Below are 23,973 nucleotides of genomic sequence, written 5' to 3'. Positions count from 1 at the left end.
TCTACTTCTCCTCCTTTCAACCTCATTCCACCCCCCTCCGACTCTTTTGATTGCCTTCACAGTACTGGTGTGTGGGTAAGTGTGTGTCTGTGTACCTGCATCTGTGCAGTTTAGATGTATCATGCAGAATGTATCTTTGTGGGCATATCTGCATACGGGTGGGTGAGTTCAGGTGTGTTATGTGCACGTGTGTGCAAAAAACTGGTGATTTTACCCCGATGGTAGATGATAAAAGGGTTCCTTTTCTCTTCATAGACATGATTATTGGCATTGTTGTATGTCCTTGATTTATAGACAGATATATGATTATGAACTCCATGTGTAAACAATTACTATAATTAATGATCTAGGTAGTTGGACGCATGGCGTCTGGTGTTGAATGTGAAGGTTTAATTACTCATATTTGGTGCCACATCTGTTAAGGTTCATGTTCAGATATGTTGCTTAAGAAGTTGTAGGAATACTCTTTTACAAGTAGGATATACAGTAAAATAAAGTTTGAAGTGCATTCAACATTTTAATAAAGTAAAAGTACAAAAGTATTATCATAGTATTCTTAAAGTACATAAAGTAAAAGTAGTCTTTTTGCACAATTTCTGAATAATAAATATTATATCACTTGATCATAAGTGCATCTGTGTACATATATGGATAACTGTTGGGGGAAACCGTAGCTATTGTAGGTACTGCACTGCTGGGTATCTTAAACTCGGGTACTATTTCACATCAATTGGTTTGTTCATTACATTTTGTATTTATTGTTTATATCTGAAAAGTAACTTGTTGTTGTCAGATAAATTTAGCTGAGTAAAATGTACAATAATTTCCCTCTGAAATGTAGGTAAAAGTATAAAGTAGCTTTAAATGGAAATAATCAAGTTAAATGACCTGTACACTGTACTCAAGTAGAGCACTTGAGTGAATGGAATTAGTTACATTTCATTACTGCTAAATTAATTGTCTGGAATGGAAATATTCTGGCGTTAAATTGAATCTGATGCTCACCTTGAATGTTGCCACTGAAAATAATGGCATGCAGTCAACTCATACAATATGAATGTAATTCCTGCGCACAGCTGTGTTGCCCTGCATCACCCAAGAGATGGGAACAGCACCAATACACAGATATACAAGTCTTTAGCTAGCAACACTACGTGTAACTTAATTTCAAAGACTCCAGGCTGCTCCCACAGTCAACAAATGACTGCATCTTATGTTCAGTATTTTCCACAAAACATTAGAATTGGTCCACATCTTCCTCAGCATCGATCCATATCTACATACACTTTATGAATGTTTGCCTTTGCTTGGGATGGAAGTTCACATGAGTTATTGTTTGCTTGTGCAAAACATGAATTAGTTTATCTTCTTTCTGCATAGTATAGCTCAACACCCAGCATATTCTTTTGACACTGACGGAACACAAGTAAACTGAAGCTTTGCTATGACGTTTTTACCCTGCAGATGATTGGCAGTCAGCTGTCGGCAGAGAGGAGGGCGATGAGGAACTTTCCTGATGACAGAGACCATCAGAAGACCAGCACCTACATTGTGCCCTGCTTCCTGCTTGTGGAGGTGAGTGTTTTGACATATTCTGTTTAAACAGTGACAACATTTCCAGCCTGATTGAAAATAATATCAAATGTGTTTTGCACCTTGCTTTTAGTTGGTTCCTACAACTGAAGGCGGTATATGTCATATTTGGACAAACTTAAACGTGAACCTAGAGTCTAAAATCTCAACCTTTCATGTATTGTTGGGGCAAATGTATGTGCAATATTCTGTGTGAATACAGCAGGGTTGTATCATGAAAGTGGGGTAGAAGTGGAGTGTAAGCTGTGTACTCTGCTGGTCTTGGAGGTTTATCAGAAACCTTTGTGAATTTGGAGCCACACAGAGCAGACTGATGGACAGATGAAAAGCCCAGTTTACAGTCAGTCTGTCTGTGAATGTTCTCTCTCTCTCCTCTACCATTCCTCCCACATCTCTTTCTTCCATAATTTCACATGTTTCTCACGGCGGTTTCACAACAATGGGGTGTCAGTTGGGAAATTGTGTGAATTAGCGGGCACTGCTTTCAATTCAGTGACTCCCAAAAGAAATTATTGATTTGAATGAATTGGGTAATTTACCCATGATGCACAGTTGGTGATAACAGCCAACGTGAGGTATTCTTGCAACAAAGGCCCTCTCCAGTGACCTTTCTGCTCCAAAGCTCCTCAACTCCATCTCTCTGTTCCTCTACTCTTCCCACGACAGCTTCTTCTCTCCCTGTGTTCTGTAAATGACCTGGCGGAACGCTCATTGCCTCGGCTGCATTTTCAAATTAATTGGCCTAATTATGAAAGGAAAGCCACTTAGCCTGTGCCACCGCTAACACACGCCCTAAGCATGCAGGTTATCTGAGCTATACAGCAACGATAGCTGAATGAGCTGAATATACAGTTTTTTAATGCTTTTTTTCCTTTTGAATTAAACCTACAAATTGTGATTTTGCAGTCTTATTTGTTGTAATATTGTAAAGTTTAAGGTTGGTGAAAATTGTTGCGGCAAATGGGGCCATAGAAAGTTGCCTGGAAAAAAAGTCAAAAGTTCTAATTTTGCTATAATAGATGTAGCCTACAGGCAAAGAAGATAGCCGAGGATAGGATTTTTTTGTCCTACTTGCTGAAACAAACTCAAGTAAACACAGATCTTGTGAAAAGTTGGCCTGACTCAGTTTGTGCAATGTTTATATATAAAAAGTTGTTAGTGTAAACTCTTATGGGCACTCTTCCTCTTTCTTCACTGCACCTGCAGTAGCGCATCTTCCCTTTCGACTGAATCTCCTAAAGGATCTCCCTCAACCGCGCTCTGCCTCTCCTCCTTTGAACCCATTCACTCGTTCATTCAACATCCTGTTGGGATCATAGTGTAGCTTTTTCATCTGCTCTTTGAGCCTTACCCAACGCGTGAAACCAACACATAGCAATACTCTTGAACACTGCCAACCACCCCACCCCACCCCACCCTCCTGTTACGACTGCATCTCTTTATAGCACAAATATCCCACGAGCCCTGCAGGTTTATGTGCAGCCCTAAGCTTGCTTTTATTCATTTTTATTTTCTCATTCTCTGCATCCTCTTGAGGACTTATTATAAGTATTTTCAAGCTTTTTAAATTTTTTCTCACAGTGCGTCTGTATTATCTCTAGGCTTATATCTGTCAGCGGTGCTCCTCCCCTCCTCCGGTATTCCCTTTGACAGTCTCTCGAGTGCTGGCCAGTCACTCTGTTTTTATACAGATCCTCTGCATCGCTCCTCTCTAGATCCACTTATTCCCTGGTGTAATTACATCTGTTGCACCACACAGCTCCCCATTATTCCCCTTTACTTGTAAAGCTTCATCTCCTCCTCCCACTCAAACAAGCGTGTCTGTTGCAAAAGACCTGCATTCTCCTCATATCTCCTCAATGCTTTTTGTCCAGCGCCACAATTCCTCCTGGGTCTCCTACGTTTCTTATTCATTCTCTCCATTTCTCCTCTAGTCGATTCAACCCTTTTTCCACTGTTCTTTGTTTACGTAAGTAAACCTTGTCCTCAGCTGACCCTGTCCTCCTGCTCACCTCATATCACAGATAGAGTGCAACATGAGATTAGGCCTTATCTGCAATCGTTTATGGCCAGGGGTCAGTGTTGTGTGCAGCCAATGTTGTACCTTTTTTTTTTGCAATGTCTTCCCATTGTGTCTCCTTAATCGGTCCTTTATCCAGGGGTGTTTATCCATTGTTTTTATTTTGTTCAAACACAGCCAGAGGTGGGGTGATGTAAAATCGAGTTTGACTTTAATCGCCATATACAGTAGTCATCTGAATGAATCTATGTACATTGCAGTAGAGTTTAATAAAGGGCAATTTCAAATTCAAGTCCCTGTTCTGCCATTCTCAAGCTGGAGCCGCATGCTGTACAGCATAACTCCCCCCCGGGGGGCACACTCGCTCCTTTGTTGTTACATTAGCATCTCATTACCCGTTTCTTTTTCAATTCAAACAACCCGGTCTTGTTCCTCTCCCTTTCTTGTGATCTCGTTTCTGATAACCTTACTCGCTCCTTCCCTCCGTTTGTCACAATCTAGCTCTCTGTCTCCCACGGTCGGGTTCTTCCTTCATCAATTCATCTTCCTTCATCACTTCATCTGTACGACGATGGCCACTTCGCTCTCTCTCTCTCTCTGCTGGTCGCGCTGTCATTTCATCGCGCCTTTAATCTGAAAGCTTGTCTAGCATCTCTTAATTTGATTTCTCAAACTCGCTTTTCCTCTGTTCCTACTTTCAAGTGTTTCTTTTGTCTACCGTCTTCTCCCATGGTCATCGCTTACTCCTTTTGCTTGGTTGAAAAGGTTAGAACTGGCCTTATTATTTCCCCATACAAACAATGGAGATTCATTCCACACAATTGTACTTTAAGCTGCATGTGATTAAAACTACATCATGGAAAGCCAATATGCCTTCCTCTCTCTCTCTCTCTCTCTCTCTCTCTCTCTCTCTCTCTCTCTCTCTCTCTCTCTCTCTGTACATCTTTCTACATGAAGCAAGACTGGTATGGGGCCTAACAGAGGCACTGCTTTAAAGGAACCCCCTTTAAAAAGTCATTTTGATGCATATGATTGCTGACTTATTTTCGACACTGGCGGTTGAGGATTGGTGAATTGATGTGATCTAGGGCCTATATCCCACCATGATTCTACGTCATGCGGACCTACTGTAACTATATGTGCTGAAGTATTGTTAAAAAGCTACAAAAGTGACTACAAGTGGACTCTTGGAGTGCATCTCACGGAGTGTAAACATTTGAAGCCAGTGAGTAAAGTGGCATCAGCTGTAGCAATAGTAAGACATAATAATCATTAACTGTCAGTGGCTGTACTGTAGCTACTCATTTGTGGCAGCCTCCTGTGTGGCACAGCGCATTCTGTAAAGCCAACAGACTGCCAGGCATCAGACCACATGTTTAAGGTCTATGCGACCTGAGACCCTGTTTAAACTCTTAGGTGTTGGCTAATGTCTGCTTGCATCTCTCATTTGCTTAGCTTCCCTGTAGATGCCCTAATTTTTGCCTGCTCAGTGATTTCTGACCAGTTGGTAAAATATTTCACTTTTCTTTTGCTTCATATAAAGCATGTGATGCATAGGTTTATGTCTAAGTTTATATTCTACTACTTTTCAACAGTGAATAAGCTTTGGAGGAAATGTAATCCTGCCTAACTTGAATCTACATACACCATTGTTAAACATATCTAGTTAGTCCCAACATGCTATATTCCTCCTTGCACTGAACATAGTCCAACAAGGCAATCACATTACATGACGCATTTGGCAAAATTAGCCATAAACATCATTTCTAGCAGATAGGGAATTGCTCCTGATGGCTGCAATTGTTGCTGAGCATGGGCTTTTCAGCGCCAAGTGCAGCAACTTCAGGAAATAGTTGCATTGCTTGTTGACAGCGCATGTGTTGTATGCACTGGGACAGCCTCTGGCATCTCTCACAATTTTTTGGTGTTGGTGTGAAGGCAGCACAGCAGAGGTTGGCTCCAATAGTTCACACCACCTTAGATGCATCAGGCCTAACAGTCCCCTACAACAAAGCGCCTTCCTCACCACATGTGCTTACTTCATCTGTATTCCCTGCTGGGTTTGACACTGCCTCAGTACATTGGAAAAAATACCTTCAAGCACCACATTTGTTGCTTGTGTTTGCTATTTTCTTAAGATGTTTTGTTCCAAACAGCTTTACTGGTGCCAAAAAAAGCAAAACAAAAAACTGTTCTCCCAATTTCTCAAAATCACAGCACCAAATATGCTCATTTAACTACTCCTTTTCATACCTTTTCTACATTTACTTTGCTAAGTCTAACTCCTGATGCTTCAGCAGCTCAGCTTCTGATTCAGCAAACCATTTACTAACATATAACTAATGATCACTTCTCTTTAACCACTTCATGGGCAGTTTATATACCATCAAAATCTCTTATTACCACATAAGTGGGGCAGCAAAGGTACCTGGGAAAATAAGTTGGTTCTCCATCACGTCCCCGAACACCAAATGTTTTTGAATGTTACTTTTCTTGATCGTGCTCATTAAAAAATATGAACACAAATTCATTTTATATGCCCCCCCCCCCACCATCCTCACCCCCCCCCCCCCCACACACACACACATTGCCACAAAGAAAGAGTTGCAGTTTATATCCCAAAAGTCTCTCCCTTGTTTCCCCCTCATTATATCCCAGACTCCATGAATAGCGCCTACCTGCCTGCACTGGGATTTCTCTGAGCTCTGGGTGGATGTTTCAAACACTTGTTCGCTGGCTGCTTCCCACCTGTCATCACAGGGAGGGATGAGAGACCCTCTATATCACCGTATAGGCTCATATCATTAGCGGATTTTCATCGTACAGTATAGCCGCCTATCTAGGCTGCCATGCCAAGGCAAGATTTTCTTTAAAATAAAATAGCTAATGTAAGATTTATTCTTGCTTCTTTTCCGAGCTACATGTGTTTATAGGACTCAGAAGTGCAGACTGATTTTCAGCGCTGCCCATTCTAAAATGTTGCTTTGAATGAGGTCAGCTGAATAAACTGTAACCGGGGAGTCTAATTCCAAAAATCAAGATATTCACAATTTATGAAATTGGCATCCGTGTTGGCTGAAGGAGAAATTACATCAAAGGCAAACTTAGTTATTAAAAGGATTTCAGTGCCTGTGCTGCAAGAGACACATTAAAAAGACATTCAAAATCTGTAATCTTCCTTTATTTCTGGATAAATTAGGAAAGCATCCGTCAATAGTTACTTTTGAAAATGAATACATGCTAATGAATTGTGTGATAGTAGGAGCTTTGCACCTTAGGGTGTTATTCAGGGAACATGTTCGTATGTGTGAGTCTGCATCTGCCTTTATTCTTGCGTTTGTGAGATGCAGGGGCACGCTTGCTTGAGGACTAGGGATTTTGTAGAATCATGTGATTGTTGCTGCTGTAAAGAGAGGGAGAAGTGGAAAGAAAGGAAGAATTGGTGAGGGGAGTCAGGGAGGGGGAACAGATACTGTGTGTGTGTGTGTGTGTGTGTGTGTGTGTGTGTGTGTGTGTGTGTGTGTGTGTGTGTGTGTGTGTGTGTGTGTGTGTGTGTGTGTGTGTGTGTGTGTGTGTGTGTGTGTGTGTGTGTGTGTGTGTGTGTGTGTGTGTGTGTGTGTGTGTGTGTGTGTGAGAGAGAGAGCAGATATAGAGAGCTTTGACAGCGAAGATGATTGAGAGACATTCAAGGAAATGCATTGAGAAGGGGAGTGGGGGGCACAGAAAGCGTAGGTTTGAAAATGTTGGAGCACAGACAATGAAAAAAAAGCATGGGTTCAAGACCAACAAGGCACCCAGTAATCAGACACACAAAAAAAGAGGTGGAATAAGAGGGAGGGAGAAAGCAGGGGTGGAGGAGGGTGCTTGTAGATGCCCAAAAGAGGAATGCCTGCTTTGATCCGCTTCCTCTCCCATTCTCTACTACCTCTTTATGTTTTACCTTTCTCTCTACTTCACCCTCTCTCTCATTCTCTCATACATCCTCATTCAATCTCCTTCACCTCCATCTTCCCTCCGTTGCTTTCTCTCCTCTCTGCTGCCTTGCCTTCCTCTGGTTTTTATTTCCCAGTGGCACATTTGACTTGGCCCCGGTCAGATTCTGTTTAAATCTATCTCTTTATCTTCTTCCACTTTTCCCTCTGTCACTTTCCTCTCCCAGACCTCTCTTTAAAAGGTTCTATACCCTCTGGCTGGTCCACATCAGCTGGATCATCTACAGTATCTTGCACTTGTCTGCCTCGGTCTGTGTGTAATACATTCCGGTGACACCAGGCGGCAGCCAAGCCTAGGCATTTCTTTGTTATCCATGTTGATTCCATGATATCCCCTGAAGGTTTTTGGCTTTTTGTTCAATCATTAAAACAGGATTTATGCAGATGAGTATGTGTGAAGGGAAGGTGCTGTGCATATGACTTTGCTTTTTATGTGCTGTGATTTCGTTTACCATGTGAGTGAGTGATTTGGTGAGCTCATCAGAAAAAAATTAATAACAGGAAAAGGAGGAAAGCAAACTAATCTAATGCTAATTAGGGGTTATTTTTTTCTAAACACTGTGAGGAGAGTAACTATGTGAAGCCATCAATACGAATCTGCCGCTAATTCATTATTATTTTTGCTGTTGATGATGCTGGATTTTCAGCATATCTTTCACTATATTGTGTGAGAATATGTTTATATTCGTCAATTAATTGAAAGCAAATTAAATGGCACACTTCAAACACATGCCATTATACAAAATGTATCCCTGTTGAGTTCAACCTCATTGATGAAGAAACATTTTTAAATTGTATTTTCTAGTCCTTTTCACTGGAAGAGACACAATCATTTGTTTGGTAAGATAACAACATAACTAGATTTTTAAATATATGGATGATGGATAAAGATTGAGTAAGCCTAGTAAAAAACAAATCAGGAGGATTTGTTGCATGGTTTAGCATTTAAATGTGGTATTTGAAAGCATTAGAACATATAAAATACACACAAAAACATATAAAGTTGTAACTCATGTCTTTTCATTTGGTGTTGTATATGGAGTTACGTGCTGTTTATTTTTGATGTTTGATGAACAGAGGTGTCACATGTAATTCCACTGGCCAAATATTTGACACGACACTGCAATTTGAACTAAGTGTAACTAAGAGAACTCAATCAAATGTAGGTGTTGCATCTTCTTGTGTGTATTCTCTCCCAGTCCCAGTCTCTCATACATACGGAGGTTTGTAATCATTCAAAAACACATCAGACATTTCTGAGAGCCACAACGCAGCAACATGTCTCCAGATCACCCTGAGTGTTGTGACATTGGTATCGTCCCAGCGGGGTGCTGTCATCTCAACACCAGCCTCCGTCCACACATTATCACCTTCTGTAAACATGTTTGACTTTATCATATGACTTTTCTGCCATCTGGCTGCTCCACACAGGCCAAGGGTAGACATGCACCACTTATTTGTGAGCTCACAGTTTTGCCCCAGGAGTCATTAGCGATGCCCACATCTATTTTCCCTGCACTCTTTTTCCCATAACACACTATTACTGTCGCATTTTATTTACCCCGTTTACAGTTAAAGCTTTCTTGGGGCGGGAGATTTCACTCTGTTTCTGTCACATCAGTGCTACATTAGTCTCTTTGATTTCCTTGCTTTTAATTCCTTTGAAGCACAGAGGTACGAGCATTAAGCCTTAATTACACGGCCTTATGGGCCTTTTTAGTTTACTGGGGAAGGAAAAAAAGGGGCTATCATCTTAAATAGGCCTTTAATTGTAAACTCTGGTGTAAATCCTCTAGCTAAATTTATGCTGACAGATTTGAAGAGCTAAATCAAAATTGGGTTTCATTGCAAAAACAGTATAATCCCTTATTTGTAATTCCTGTCTGAATCTGAGATATTTTTTTTTAAATTTATGACTTGGCAACAACACTTTTGTGTGAATCATCAAAACATTACCCCGTTCGTATCTTCCGCTTTGGTATAAGCAGGATCTGATTTGAAAGTCAAAAGTACGGACTGTGTAGATTTGATCGCTACAGCTAATGTGACCAACATGTTATAGGCAAAGAAAAACACGAGGCGGTGAAGTCGGTGTCTGATTTTTCACACCTCAGTCGAGTGTTTCCAAGGCTGTTTGTGTTTGAGTGGGAGTTAGTGATCCACAAGCCTGTGTGAACCCTCAATGTATGATGTTCCTTAAGAAAGGCATGGTGTGGTGTCTTACTTTTTCTTCATAACACAGTTGCATGATGCTCAATCAGCTCAAGCTTGGGTGTTTGTCAGTGGGATTAGTTCCGCCAACCATATATATTTTGAATCAGTGCTATAGAATGCAAGAATATTGCCTATTAAAGCTGTACTATTCAAGTTTAGTTTAGTATTTCAACCGACACTGAAAATTCAAAAGTGTGTACTCAACCTTGGGTAAACAGCCTGCAGTGAGATGTCTCAAGACAGAGGGATATCGGCCTGTCATGACCGTCTTGCCACTGGAGTTTGTGAATAGTTTTCTATTGTGCATGCACACGATGCTTTAGAAATACTTTTTATGCAAATTAATAGTCCAAGGTGACTTGTGCGGGACGTGTCTCTCTGCTAATTAGAAACCATCAACTTGAAGTTCTTTTGACCTTTATTAATATTCAAATAAGCCGGCTGTGGCTGTAGAAGTACAGCTAGAAAGTTGGTTATTTGTTCATGTGAGAGGAAAAGGAGATGAAATGTCGTATAACAGCCCTGAGCCCGTAGTCAGCAGGGAGGCGGTTTGCATAAATGAAACATTAGATGACTGCTTTTACTGAGACTTTTGTATCTTATTAATACTTTTTACTGCCGTAATCTTTTCCCAGAAGTGTTTTTCAACTAAAACTCATGTATTATTCCACTCACATATGGTTGTTAGATAATTCAGTCTGACAGTATAGTCAGTAAGCAACGCCACTTCTAATGCTTATGTGTTGCAAAAAGCAGATGCAAAATGACATGCGTAATGTCCTGCAGGAAGGGTTTTCTTCAGCTGTCTTCAAATGCTTGTTTAGAACTTTGATGGGTGTTTCGTAGACCTCCATCGCTCTCGTCCTCCCACCTTTCTACACCGCGCTCCATGAAGCCTTCTGTAGCTCGCTGAGAAGAGATGAGCATATGGAGAGAAATGTTGCCTGTGTCAGAGTTCCTTTTCAGACATGGGAATTAACCCACATGCCTGCAGACACACTCAAACACACTGCACACTGACAAACCCACACACACACACACACACACACACACACACACACACACACACACACACACACACACACACACACACACACACACACACACACACACACACACACACACACAGCAAGTTTATGGAAAAACATGAAGCTGCTTAATATTCTATATATAAACTACAGGCTGGAGGTGTAAGTGTAATTTGCCAGCATGCATGTGTGTGTGTGTTTATGTGTCCCTCATGATTTGTGCTAAAGGCCTCAGGACCTGTGCGTTGTCATTGAATACACCCTCCCTCGAGTCCAGTATGATATACTCCACTCACTTGGGACCCACAGTGCAAATACTACAATGTGACCCACAAACAGAATGTAGTACGTTAAGTATGCACATGGCCGTCATGGGGTCTTACAGATTGATTATTTGATTTTGCAATTCATATGCATGGAAGAATCCTCATATTTTCAAACGCTGTAATGGAAAACCGGATGAGGAAACTTGCAGAGAAGCAGATCTGACAGCAGAGTATATCATGTGAGGGAGTTGAATTATGTCAGTCTTTCTCTACGATGTTCATTGTCACTCATAGAGTGTGATACATCTAAAATATCTTACGTGTAACACATATCCCCTTCCCCTTTAAAGTGGGGTTGTATGGGGTACTAAGTCATAGTTAATGTGTTACCTTATGGTGATGGCGGTCAATGCATTCGGTTTAAGGAGTTTAGGGGAGATATCGCTGTAGCAGAATGCAGCCTTGTACTGTTGCAGAGGGGGCCAGAAGAAAAAAGTTTTGTCCATATATATATAAAAATGCTAACCTAAAAGCTAAATATCCATTCCATTGTACGCTAAACTGAGATTTTTTCCACTGCTTTAGATTGCTGCCAATATTTTTTTGTTTTCTCGTGTCTCTTGAATAATCCGCAGTAGCTCTGAGTCGATCAGCTGATTGGCGGAGGGATACAAACAAAAGGCTGTCTGGCGACAAACTAAAGCTGTGAGAAAAAAAACTCAGTTTTGCGTACACTGGCTCACCATGTTTTGATATAATTGTCCTTCACATACAATAGAGAATAATTGAGTGAACAAACACTTAGGCTGCAGATTCTGAAGAAGCTAATCAGCAGCAGCCTGCTATATTAAACCTTCCGTTCCTTTTTTTTAACTTGTTTTTTTCTTTCTTTTCAAGGCATTTCCTGCAGGGAAAACACAAAAATTGCACAAACCTCCAGCTTTTATTAAAGGTCACATATTATGCTAAATGCACTTTTTAAATGTATTCTAACATATCCATGGGTCCACGGTGTGCCTAGAGACTGCCAAAATGTAAAAAAAAATAACAATCTCTCCTTTTCTCAGTCTCCCCCTTCCTGAAACCCCCACCCCTCCCCCCCAATATACTCCAGTCAGAATTCTCCTCGTTTCTGACCTCACAAACTTTCACTGTGCAGCCCACACCCCTATTTCTTATTGGTCCACGGCCCCGACAGACAGAGGGCGAGGCGTATCTGGCTTCGCTTCCGGGCAGGGGGCGGGGGAGCTCAAAGATTGTATATTTACAAGGGGAGCTGCAGCTCTTTTAAAAAAATAGGCCATTGTGAGATTAGCTGAACATCAGCATAGTACAATAAATTATCTGAAAGTTTTTTTCAGCAAACAATTAAAGAAAAACGTATTAGGGACCACTAAGACCACATAATATGGTGTATAATAGTACCGAAAAGTGTATAATATGGGAGCTTTAATATATTCAGAGAATCATGGTATACAATAGTGCATTGGTGTCTCTCCTGTGGAGGACTGTGCTAAGGAGTAAGCATGCTGTTCATGGCAGGATAATTGTATAAAGAACCCCTGTCTTCTGTTTTCTATGTTCATAAATCACAACATATTGCTCATACTAAATTCAAATTCTGTATAATTGTATTACCAAATTAGGTTTTTTGTTATTGCTATGAAGGTCACGTTTTATGCTTTGTGACTTGTTCTTTGCATACACATGATATTAATTGGTATTTAATTTGGGAGAATATCAGTGCGGTACAAAAACAACTTAAGTTATGCACAAGTCCCACACAGACACACAGACACACATACACATGCGCACACTCACTCTCTCTCTACTTTCTCTTCCTACCCTCTGCTCTTTCCAGGGTTGTTTTCTCTCTCACTTTTTGCCTCCTCTTGTCTTCTCCACCGCTCAGCTCTTTTTCACCCAATCTATGTCTCATCACTCTCTCTCCCCCATCCTTTTTCAGGTATTCGTCTTCTCTTCCTCCATACAGCATTATATACTTTGATCAGTCTCTATTTGTTTCTTTACCCTCCCACTCTGCCTGCTGACACCGCTGAAGGCTTTTCTCTCTCTCTCTCTCTCTCTCTCTCTCTCTCTCTCTCTCTCACTCTGTATCTCTGCCATTGCTTTCTCCTTCCACCCCCTCTATATCCTTCTCCTCATTTGTCTCCCTCTGTCTCTATCTCTCCCTCTGTTTCTCTCCACCTGTCCCTCTCATCCTCATCCCTCACTATCTCGCCACGCACACTTGATTCATTTTACACATTAAGGAGGCATCCATCATTTCGCACTGAGACGAAAAAAAAATTTCTCCTTTTTTCTTTTTTTTTCCTTTAAAAAGAAAATAATCTGTGGCAATTTTTTTTTTACTTCACTCTTATTTTGGCTGTCTTTTCCTTCCCCGACTCCTACACTCTCTCCTGTGCATCCAATCCTAAAGCTGGAACCGATATGTTTTATTTCCAGCTGGTCATCATGGCAGGGACCGTGCTGTTGGCGTACTACTTTGAGTACACGGACACGTTCCCCGTACACATCCAAGGCTTCTTCTGTTTTGACAAAGCCTACTCCAAGCCGTACCCGGGGCCAGAGGACAACAGCAAGGCGCCACCCGTCCTCGTCTACTCCCTCGTCACCGCCATCCCCACTGTCACAGTGAGTCTGCGTTCAACTTGTTTTAAAGAAATACACAAAAAAATTATCTTATGTACCAGAGGTGCTTATAATGCCCACACTCACTTACGCATCTCACATATAAAGGCATGACACTCACTTAAATGCACACACACACACACACATGAAAGAGTGAGACACACATACGGACACATGGATAGTTCCTCCTCATCTACAGTACACGTGGTGTTTGTGGAGTGAAAGAGTGGAGAGGTGTGTAGGTGTGTGCATCCTCGTGGTCTCGCGGCTCTGTTTGTGTGGATGTGTTCTCTATCATAACCATGGCAACGCCGGGCACTATATTTGTCCTCCACAGAGAAGCCAGAGATAGCTACAGTGTACATAGGGTCTGTCCTTGTTCCAAGACTGCACAGGGCTAGAACATATTAAAACACCGACTTTAAATGGCTCCCCTCTCTTCCTTGCACAAGAGGAGGCACAGTTTTATTATTTCCACCCGACCGCGCTCGTCCAATGCATATGCATAAGCGCCTTTTAGTAATTAAAGATTCATACAGAATTACAATTTGTAGGTCATGAATTGTGGCATGTATGCACATTCATGCAGAATATTCAAAAACAAATATCAAACTACTTTTTTTTATCATTGTAGGAACTCGTGCATTTTCCCTGCCACTAAATCAATTTAAAGATAGATGAATACAGTCTTCATTCTTTCAAATGAATACGAGGCACAGAGATTGTTGTTCTTAAGAGACCATTCTGAATTCCTTTACAGCAGCCGTACTTTCTTGCCAGTAGAGTTGGATATTATTAATAATGAAACATAGCTTCACATCTTCATCAAAGCTCTGTTTCCATGACTCTCTACCGTCTTGTCCCCCATGGCTTGTCTCTTTGATGTCCTACAGTTAAGTGGCCTTATCACACAGCTGCCCCTGAGCCACATGTTAGGGCAGAGCACACACACACACACACACACACACACACACACACACACACACACACACACACACACACACACACACACACACACACACACACACACACACACACACACACACACACACACACACACAGCGAGTATTAAAACAAGCAAATGCACATAGTCACAGACACACACACTGGCATTCCTCTGTCAGATGCTTTTGTATGGACAAGACTACTATCCTCTGTCATTCAATCTTTTTTTTCAGTCTGTTAACTTGAAAATATAGGCCTGTTTGACACACAGGCACAATTTATTAGACACAGGCATATACAACGGATGCACAGGTGTGTGTGTGTGTGTGTGTGTGTGTGTGTGTATGTGTGTGTGTGTGTGTGTGTGTGTGTGTGTGTGTGTGTGTGTGTGTGTGTGTGTGTGTGTGTGTGTGTGTGTGTGTGTGTGTGTGTGTGTGTGTGTGTGTGTGTGTGTGTGTGTGTGTGTGTGTGTGTGTGTGTGTGTGTGTGTGTGTGTTTGGGTGTTTGGTGTGCAGAGTGGGAAGCAGAGTGGCGTGATTTTGCCTGCAGTGCAAAGTGGCTTTTTGCAAAGTCAGAGCATCTGTGTTCTCTCTCACTCCAAGATACCGCTCCATCCCACGGGCCTCTGTTCACATACCATTTTTATGAAAGATGTTATTCAACTCCCTTTTTTCTCAATTAACCACAAACAGAAAATGGAAGAGCTCCTCCACTGACAGAACAGACAATTCCTGTAACAACATATACCTATGTCTTTTTGTATAATGGCATATAGGACTGATGACAGGCATATAGGCCTGATGACAGTATCATACCATGGACCGTTTAAAAGTGTCTTCCGGGAGAGATTTGGCCATACCGTTTATACCGTGGAGAAAAAAGTTCATGTTGCGGGAGGCAGCTGTCCCTTCGAGTCATGCTCCGAGTCCCTACAGTTACACTACAGGAACACCACCGCGCCACATGGGGCACTGCAGCATAGTGCTGTGCTGCAAGACAGCTCCTCTACCCATGCTCTACCCTCAGCAGAATAACGCTGCATTCCGAATTGCATACTCTCTCTTTTTTCTATTCTACATACTACATCCGACGATAAAAATAATCTTGTTAGGATGCAGTAGGCATACTATTGGGACATACTTTTACTCTTTTATTTCATCATAACATTGCGCCTTGATCTTGCCTCTTGCTTTTATATCCGTCACATCCCCGTTTGTTTTCATATGGAGGCTTCGTCGATGTGACGTTACTTCACGTGCGCACTGGATTGTGGGTCAGAATCGCCAAAATAGGATGCAGTTTTCAACACTAACAATCTTGGCCGGATGAAGTAGGACATCCAGGTACTTCTAACCATCCTATATCTGGCCACAAGAATCGGGACATCCTAAATCTTTTATCTACATACTATACAGTAGAAAGTATGCGATTCGTAACACAGGGTAAGCCCCACCTGTTAGCGCTAGCTGTTAGCTTCTGTTTGCCGTCACTTTACAGTTAACAAACCTACTCCGTGGCAAAGGAAACTTGATGCTGTGTGCGATGGTTCGGTGTGCTGTTATCGTGACGCAGAGTTGGCTTGTTTAAAGCAGCTTACTACATGGGTTAGCTCTCATGAGCTAGCTGGCTAACACTGACATCTCTAGCATCTATTCAGGGCAAAACCCCGTGCTGTTATTGGTGGAGATAGCCAGCAAGGCTGGTTTTATGTTAACTTTAAAACATGTCAAACTTGAAAATATTATTTGTGTTGAAGCTGGAGTGAATGTTGATGTTAGGTTTCAGGCTATGGAAACAAATGGTATACATAACCTGACCTTTATGACCTTAGTGACGGCCTAAAAGTCCCCAAAAATGATAGATCGTGTATTTCCCTTGACACAACTCAAAAGCTACTTTCATGATACCCTCCCTTGCTGCTGAACACCCCCACAGGGTTATTTTTTCAGAATTGAAAAACCTTCCTTTGGTGCCAGAGAAAATATTTCACTATATTTTTCAGCCCATTCTTCATTTGTGTATCAATTGACTTTTTACATCTATTTTATCATCTGTTTTTCCTTTTTAAGCATTTTTTTTAAACATTTTCTGTGTATGTGAAGGGGGTTCTCCACCTTTGGCACTCATATCTATTGTATATTTTCTTACTTAAATACGGGCTCTGTAGGTCATTTAAAAAAAGCTGAGCCAGTTCAAATTCTCTGAGGGAGGCAGAACGTTACAGTCAAAAGCTCTGGTAATAACAGAGTAAGTGGACCTTTGCATTGAGCAAGTTTTCTGTTGTTTCTTGTTTTGGGTAAAACATCTATCATAGTATTCACATAAGAAGTATTAAAACATGGTTGGTAGTTGAGAGTCCGAATATCCAATAAGGTAACATAGTTAGATTCTGCAATTGCGTATGACTCTCACAATCCATAAGGAACATTTTGGATTTAGTATAATTGGGTTGCGGTTATTCAAATGATGCGGTCAGGGTTAATAACAGAATCCATTGCATCTCTTGAGTCTGATCAAAAAGATCTGCCTTGAAACTGACAATTTTGGAAAGCAGCAAGGATCGCCCAAGGCTTTAATCTCAAATTCAACCTATAAGATGTGAGCAGAACAACACACACCCGAGTTGACTGCATTTGAGTCCTGGATTAGAGTTGGAACAGAGTACCTTATGTTGCAAAGAGACGAAGAGAGAGGAAGCGAGAGGGTGAGTGGAATACAGGCACTTGTGTGGTACTTGGTGAAAATGTTGCCATCAGTGAAGGTAAGAGTGTGGGTGGATGACGGCGCACATCCCTTCCTCCACCACCACTGAAAAAGGATTCAGTGTGTGAAGGTGGGAGTTAACGTGTGTGTGTTTTTCTGACTAGTACTGGGATCTGAGAACTAATGGCTACAGGAGATCTCTATGACTGTATAGCAAATTCTATTTGTACTAAGGCAGTGCTTCCAAATGAAACACGCACCAGACGCACTATAGGTGACAACTATCGTGCCGAGCTAGCTGAAAGAGCGGGGTAAAGTGCTCTTCGATCCATTAGCTAATAATTTTTGCCTAGGTGCATCGTGTAATGGAGCCATACGTGTGTGCTGATTGCACCACTACAACCCATCCTTCAGCCGACACATTTATGCTGTGAGCAATCAAAGGATCAAATGGTAATTGTAGGCCTAAGATGCTTGTGTCAGTGTGTGAGCCTTCAGAGCGTGTGGAGCAACACAGTCTCACTCCGAACTCATCGAAAAGCTCCGCTTGGTCAGGGGCTTTTGGCGTTAGCTGCTGTCGCCAAAGGGTACCCGTGTGCCTCTTCATTCCACGCAGGGGGGTTTTCAACTCATTTCAATGTAATCCATCCGCGGCATATATGAAGCCCTGGGGACGCGCATATTAACCTGATGGCATCACATAGAGACGCTATGACCATTCATCCCATTGGCTAATGGAGGATATATATTTACCTCTCGGGGAACGTTTGATTGTATGTTAATAGTCCTACGATTTACATCAACATAGGGCTATTTCAGTCACAAAGAGGAGAAATGAGCTGCTGACTGGGGAACACAGGAGCGGGGGTTGGTGACTGGAGACGGGCGATTTATTTTAATTTGTATATCCAACTGATAGAGTTGGAGGTGTGCGTTGCCTGGGCGGCTGCCTGAACTACACAATGCTGCAGGAAATTATCTGTTCATATTTTACTTCATTCATTCACTGGTTAAGCCTACACATGTCCATGGTCCCATGCATGGACCTAAATAAATGCCATGATGAGCTCGACGAGCGACTTCTGACATGAAGGCCCCGCCCCCTTTGTGGGAAAAACAAACCGCACGTGCAAAGTTGCGGTCCAAAACAGCACAAAGAAAACGATCAGAGGTTAATTAGTTCATATCTGACCAACAGACACAATGACACATTCCTAAACAACAACTCCGCCAGCTTTAAATGTTAAACTACTGAACTGCACAGCGCTGCAGGGAAAAAAATCTGTTTTCGTCCATTCAAACCGGTGACGTCAGACGCACGCCCCTCTACAGACCAATCAATGTCGAGGAATGTCACGTGACGCGAAATGAGCCTATAGCGGCCGCCCTGAGCTACGAAGAGCATATATCATTGTGAGATGATCATTGTTGTTTTTGAGAAATGAAACACAAACGTCACTCAGTAAATGTGCACAATGTAGTATGAATGGTCATAGCGTCTCTATGTGATGCCATCAGGTTAATATGCGCGTTCCCAGGGCTTCATATATACCGCGGATGGATTACATTGAAATGAGTTGAAAACCCCCTGCGTGGAATGAAGAGGCACACGGGTACCCTTTGGCGACAGCAGCTAATGCCAAAAGCCCCTGACCAAGCGGAGCTTTTCGACGAGTTCGGAGTGAGACTGTGTTGCAATGTGTGGAGACTTGGGCTGAGCCACGCAAAAAGAAAACACACGCATACACTTGTGAGAGGATATAACGCTGTGAATGAATGAAGAGGAATATTTTCCACCTTTTAATGTGGGTCAGAAGCATAATGCAAAATACTTTCGCCCTGGAGTGCTCATGTGGCTTTTAAATATAAGCCTCTAAAACAGTACGGGGAGGCAAAGCAAAGGGGAGCGCACTTTGAGAGGAGAGACTGTGAGAGTTCAAAACGCAGCAAATAACAGTGGGAGGAGGAGGAGGAAGGAGATACACCAGAAACAAGAAGCAAAAATAAACGAAAATAATACAGAAACAGTTCTAGATGGCATAGATAGAGCAGCTACAGGATGAATAGTGAAGAACCAGAGAGAGCCACTCAGTAGCTGCACGCTGTTCCAAGTTTGTTTACCGCTGTCTGTGAAAACCTTTGGCAGAGCTTTCATGCATAATGCAGCTCCATGCGACAGAAAGATAGGGATTGGGGCGATTCACAGTGGCAGACCATGTCATCCAGTCATGCCAGAGCTCTGGATACAAAACAAGCTGCACACTGCTGTTGTAAACGTCATATCTTCAAAAACAGATGCCGGATGTGGTCAAAGCCACATTGCCTTTGGACATTTTTAATAGTGTGAATGGGGTTCATCCTCAGTGTGAAGAGATGGAGAGGGACAAAGGATGAAGAGGAAGACTGGCAGAAGTAAAAGCTGCTGCAGATTTCAATAGAAACAAGTAAAGGAATCAGTGCTCTGTTTTTTTAAGGAATGTTACATTTTGTATGGTCCCAATAAGTGGTCAGCACCATGACTGTTGCCTTTGCTCTTTGAACTAACTTGTACAGCTCACATTTCAATACAACTGATACATCAGAGTTGCTAAAATGCGTTTTTCTAGGAGGAAAAAATCACAAATTATTGGACACAAAGTATTAGTTTTAGTTGCAGGTCATACCAAATTTCCAGTATTCAGCATCATTTGATCATGATATAAAGTGCTGAACATTTGGTGAACTTTCAGGTCTTACAGTGGCTAGCATTGGATGTGGCTAGTTTTATCTGTTAACAAAGTTAAAGGGACTCACACCCATCGTGCAATTGAGAATTACAGCACTATCATACCATCCCGCCTCCCTCCAATGCCCCCACACCCTCGTTCCATGCTTGTATCACTGGTTTCACTTCAGAGGTGTCGGCCAGAATACCACTTATGGCCAAAGGCGTCAGACTATAAGCATGAGACGAGGAGAGGAGGAGTAGGGTTTTATCCGCTCTTTATTTTCCTTCTTTCACAGGCACAGTCGCATATAGATTGCGGGAAAAGAACAAAGGTTTAAACTCCGCTCGTGAGGAGACGTTACAACAGCTGTTGCGACCCGTGAATCGCATGCAAACTATATTATAACAGCGATCGGGACTGCATGTACATACTCACACACGGGTGATTCACATTTAAACTCAGATAAACACGTTTCCATGTGGAATGATCGCTTACTGCGGCAACGCTCACACATCTGACCGAGGGAGAAGAGAACGGAAACTAAACAGGCTCTCTGTCCGACTGACGTCATGGCCCTAACCGACTGCTATCCACACTGAACAAAACACATTTTAACACACTGTAAGAACTAACAACACTGTAACTTATGAACGTTGGGGCCTTTTCTACAATGGTCGCTACTCGCTACTGTCTGCCGTGGAATCAAAACAAACCCTCTAGTTGAGAATGCGCAATACAGAAGCAGACCGCAAACAGACAGGTCTGTCGGCCAATCAAATCGTTCGGTCCGAACGATTTGATTGGTTGAATTTTATATATATTTTTCATAATATTATGAGATTGAAATCATTGTTTGTTTTTACTCCTGGTGGGTCTGTCTTATATTTTAGAGTGTAATTACCTTATTAATACCATTTTAACCTAATCCAAAAAAAAGTGTAAAAATGCACCAAAGGTAAGAGTCGCTTTAATACAAAGGTGCAGTATATGGAATATGACAAAGTACATTAACTCAACTGCTGCACTTTGGCGATTTTAGATTTGAATTCATGTGATCAACAGCAAAATTCAGTTTTCATTTCTGGGTCGGGAACATCCTACTACTTTTTAAGATAAACTAAGTATTAATAAACTACCAAATTAGATAGAATACATCATCACAGAGCTGACAAAAGGGCTGTTTTTCTGAGCTCATGGAATCTAGACTTTTTAGACGTATCTACATGGCTCAGCGACGCCACAATCAAATGATGCGTGCATAGATGAATACAGGACTTTTACTTGTGTCAGAGTATTTTCACACAGTGGTATTAATACTTAATTAATTAATACTTACATGTAAAGCACCTAAATACATCTTCCACCACTGCAAAGAGTAAAACACTACTGATTCTCATTCACACAGCACGCTAACCCTTCCAGCTGTAAAAACATGCTGTTATAACACAAAAATTAAATCTTCTTAATCAGACATTAGAATTAAGATGGAAATGTCACCAGCAGTTTTTTCCTCTCCTTCATAAACACACTGGACGCGGAAATTGGTTTCCATCTCTACACCTCATATATGTGTATATGGAAGACGCATACACTGTGATCCAAATTTTGGGAGGCTGTAAATAAGTCCTGCTACAGCTCTCCTGTATTAAAATGGCTCCCTTCAATCTCGCTGACTGCGCCATTGTCATGCTAATGTTTGGCAAATTATGTTGTTCAGAAAATCCGGGCTTTTCCTGTTCTCATTTTCCCGTATTCTATATTTACCCTCTATTGTTATTGTAATCAGAGTTGTCATCTTTGACAAGCAACCTAAAAGCTCTCTCTCTCTCTCACACACACACACACACACACACACACATGCCAACGCCCACTGATGTACAGTACATTCACACTTGCACATTAAAGCTGTAAAGTAAGGCTGAAGTAAGCATCTTTAAATATCGCTCGGGGCACGTCACCCACGCAAACATCTTTCTTCTGACATTTTCGAGTTGATTGCAATTGTCATCGGCATTGTATTATATCTATCACGTGGCCTGAGGAAGAGTGCACACACACACACACACACACTAGCACAGACTCCCTAGGCACACATCCATCCAATGCCCATATGCAAATTGGCCAGAAGTTTACATACTGTTAAGCCTGGGGACAATCCTTCATGAATAATGGAGTCGCATATGACAGACAGAAGTGGATCGGAAAAGAACCATCAAAGATGTGTGCATCACGCCACAATTCTGTCCAAAACAATGGACTGTAAAGAGATCAGGGTCCCCCTGATGACTTCCCTGCAGGAGGGGTGTTTGTACCAAAAAAATAAAGAGTAGGGGAGAACGGGGTTATATGTCACACGGCGTGGTTGTCACACTCGTTATATCTCGACAACAGAAGGCACTGTCTGTGAAATTTTGGAAATATACAGAATTGGGATCAGAGGTCACCTACAAAGTCCTCCTTAGAGTAAGACAGCTGAATTTGAGGTGAGAGGACTGTTTGTGTTTTTCATGTCAAATTGAAAATATTAAGCTCCTCAGTATTTTTATTATAGGCTTTTATGCAATGGGTTTAAAACAAAACACTTGTTACACTTAAAAAGTGTGAAGGGAAAGCTATAGTTTAAATTGTTTTAGCTAGCCGACTAGTTTTTGGATTGTTGTAAGCCTTGATAATAGCGAGAAATTCCAGTTGGGGTTGGTTGTCACATTTTTTTTGGGGGGGGGAGGGGGGGGGGGTTGGTTGTCATATGATATCCAAAGGCTGCAGCCAGGAAAGGAACCCAATAACGAAAGAAAATGTCAAGCTGTATCCTCACTGACACCACAGAAAAAGAGAGAATAGAGCAGGAAAAGGCTAGCATGCAAAAGAAAAAAAGGGCTGCAAAATCAAAACGACCCAGTGCATCCCAAAGTAGATGCCAAGGCTACTGCACCCCAGTGCACTCCACCCCAGCTGGGGAAGAAGAAACAGAACAGCAAAAGGCTGTAACGGCTGGACAGGGAGGACACAGGCGCAGAGACAGTACCAGTTTAAGAGGGTTTATTTAGAAGGAATCTGGGGTTTTGGGCCGGGCTCTGGAGTGGCTGAAAGGCATTAAGCAGGCAAGAGCAGGCAGGCAGAGGGGTCCAAGGAGGGGGAGCTGGCTGACGAGGGCTGGAGCTGGTGGCAGGAGTCAGGCTGGAGGACTGTGGCAAAAAAAAACAGTATTAGCAACAAGCTAAATGCAGGCGGAACTACAAAGAGTCTAGGTGGCTGGAGAGTTACTGACTGGGTAACAGAGTTTACAATCTGGCATAAGTAGAGCAGTAGATTAGAAGATTGGTGGCAGCTGTGGATGCTGGTGCCTGGCTCCTGCACACCTGATTCCAACCCTGCAATCAGACAAGGGAAAGGGGAGAACAAAACCACAAAGGGCTTGAGGCCCAGGCAGGATCGTAACAAATTTCTCGTGAAGCCCCGGGGGACTACAATAAACATACCCGTAAAAGATTAGTAGGACAACTTGAAAAACATGGCCGCCATTGACCAAAAAGTTTACGCAGGGGCGGGGCTTAATAACACGTTGGCCATAACTCCTTAACCATAGGTCCTATCATCATCAAACTTGCTGGGTATGTGCGGAAGTCATGTGGTAGCATGTCCATAGAAGCTTATCGAGATTAACCCATAGGGGGCGCCACAAATGCCCCCTGACTCAGATTGACTTGAAATTTCTTACACATGTACAGCTCATGGTGCTCTACAATATAGCCTCTCGGACAATAAGGGTCAGCCATGATTTTTTTTCCCGCCGCCATTGACCAAAACGTTTACACAGGGGCGGGGCTTAATAACAAATTGGCCATAACT

The 23,973-nt window shown here is 42.1% G+C and overlaps 1 protein-coding gene across 1 annotated transcript in view; it reads left to right on the top strand.

The window, feature by feature from the left end:
* Positions 1–1,464: 1,464 nt before the first annotated feature.
* The window catches only part of plppr2b (phospholipid phosphatase related 2b), a gene marked incomplete at its 5' end in the record, with an annotated part of 40,705 nt that continues 18,196 nt past the window's right edge, over positions 1,465–23,973 (top strand). The window contains 2 exons of the mRNA XM_080029026.1: positions 1,465–1,575; positions 13,583–13,771. Coding sequence (XP_079885152.1) covers positions 1,465–1,575; positions 13,583–13,771 — 300 coding nt within the window. The remainder of the gene's footprint in view (positions 1,576–13,582; positions 13,772–23,973) is intronic.

This window comes from Ammodytes marinus (assembly GCF_949987685.1).
Source record: "Ammodytes marinus genome assembly, chromosome: 6".
Lineage (NCBI taxonomy): Eukaryota > Metazoa > Chordata > Actinopteri > Uranoscopiformes > Ammodytidae > Ammodytes > Ammodytes marinus.
This window is presented reverse-complemented; position numbering and strand designations above follow the sequence as displayed.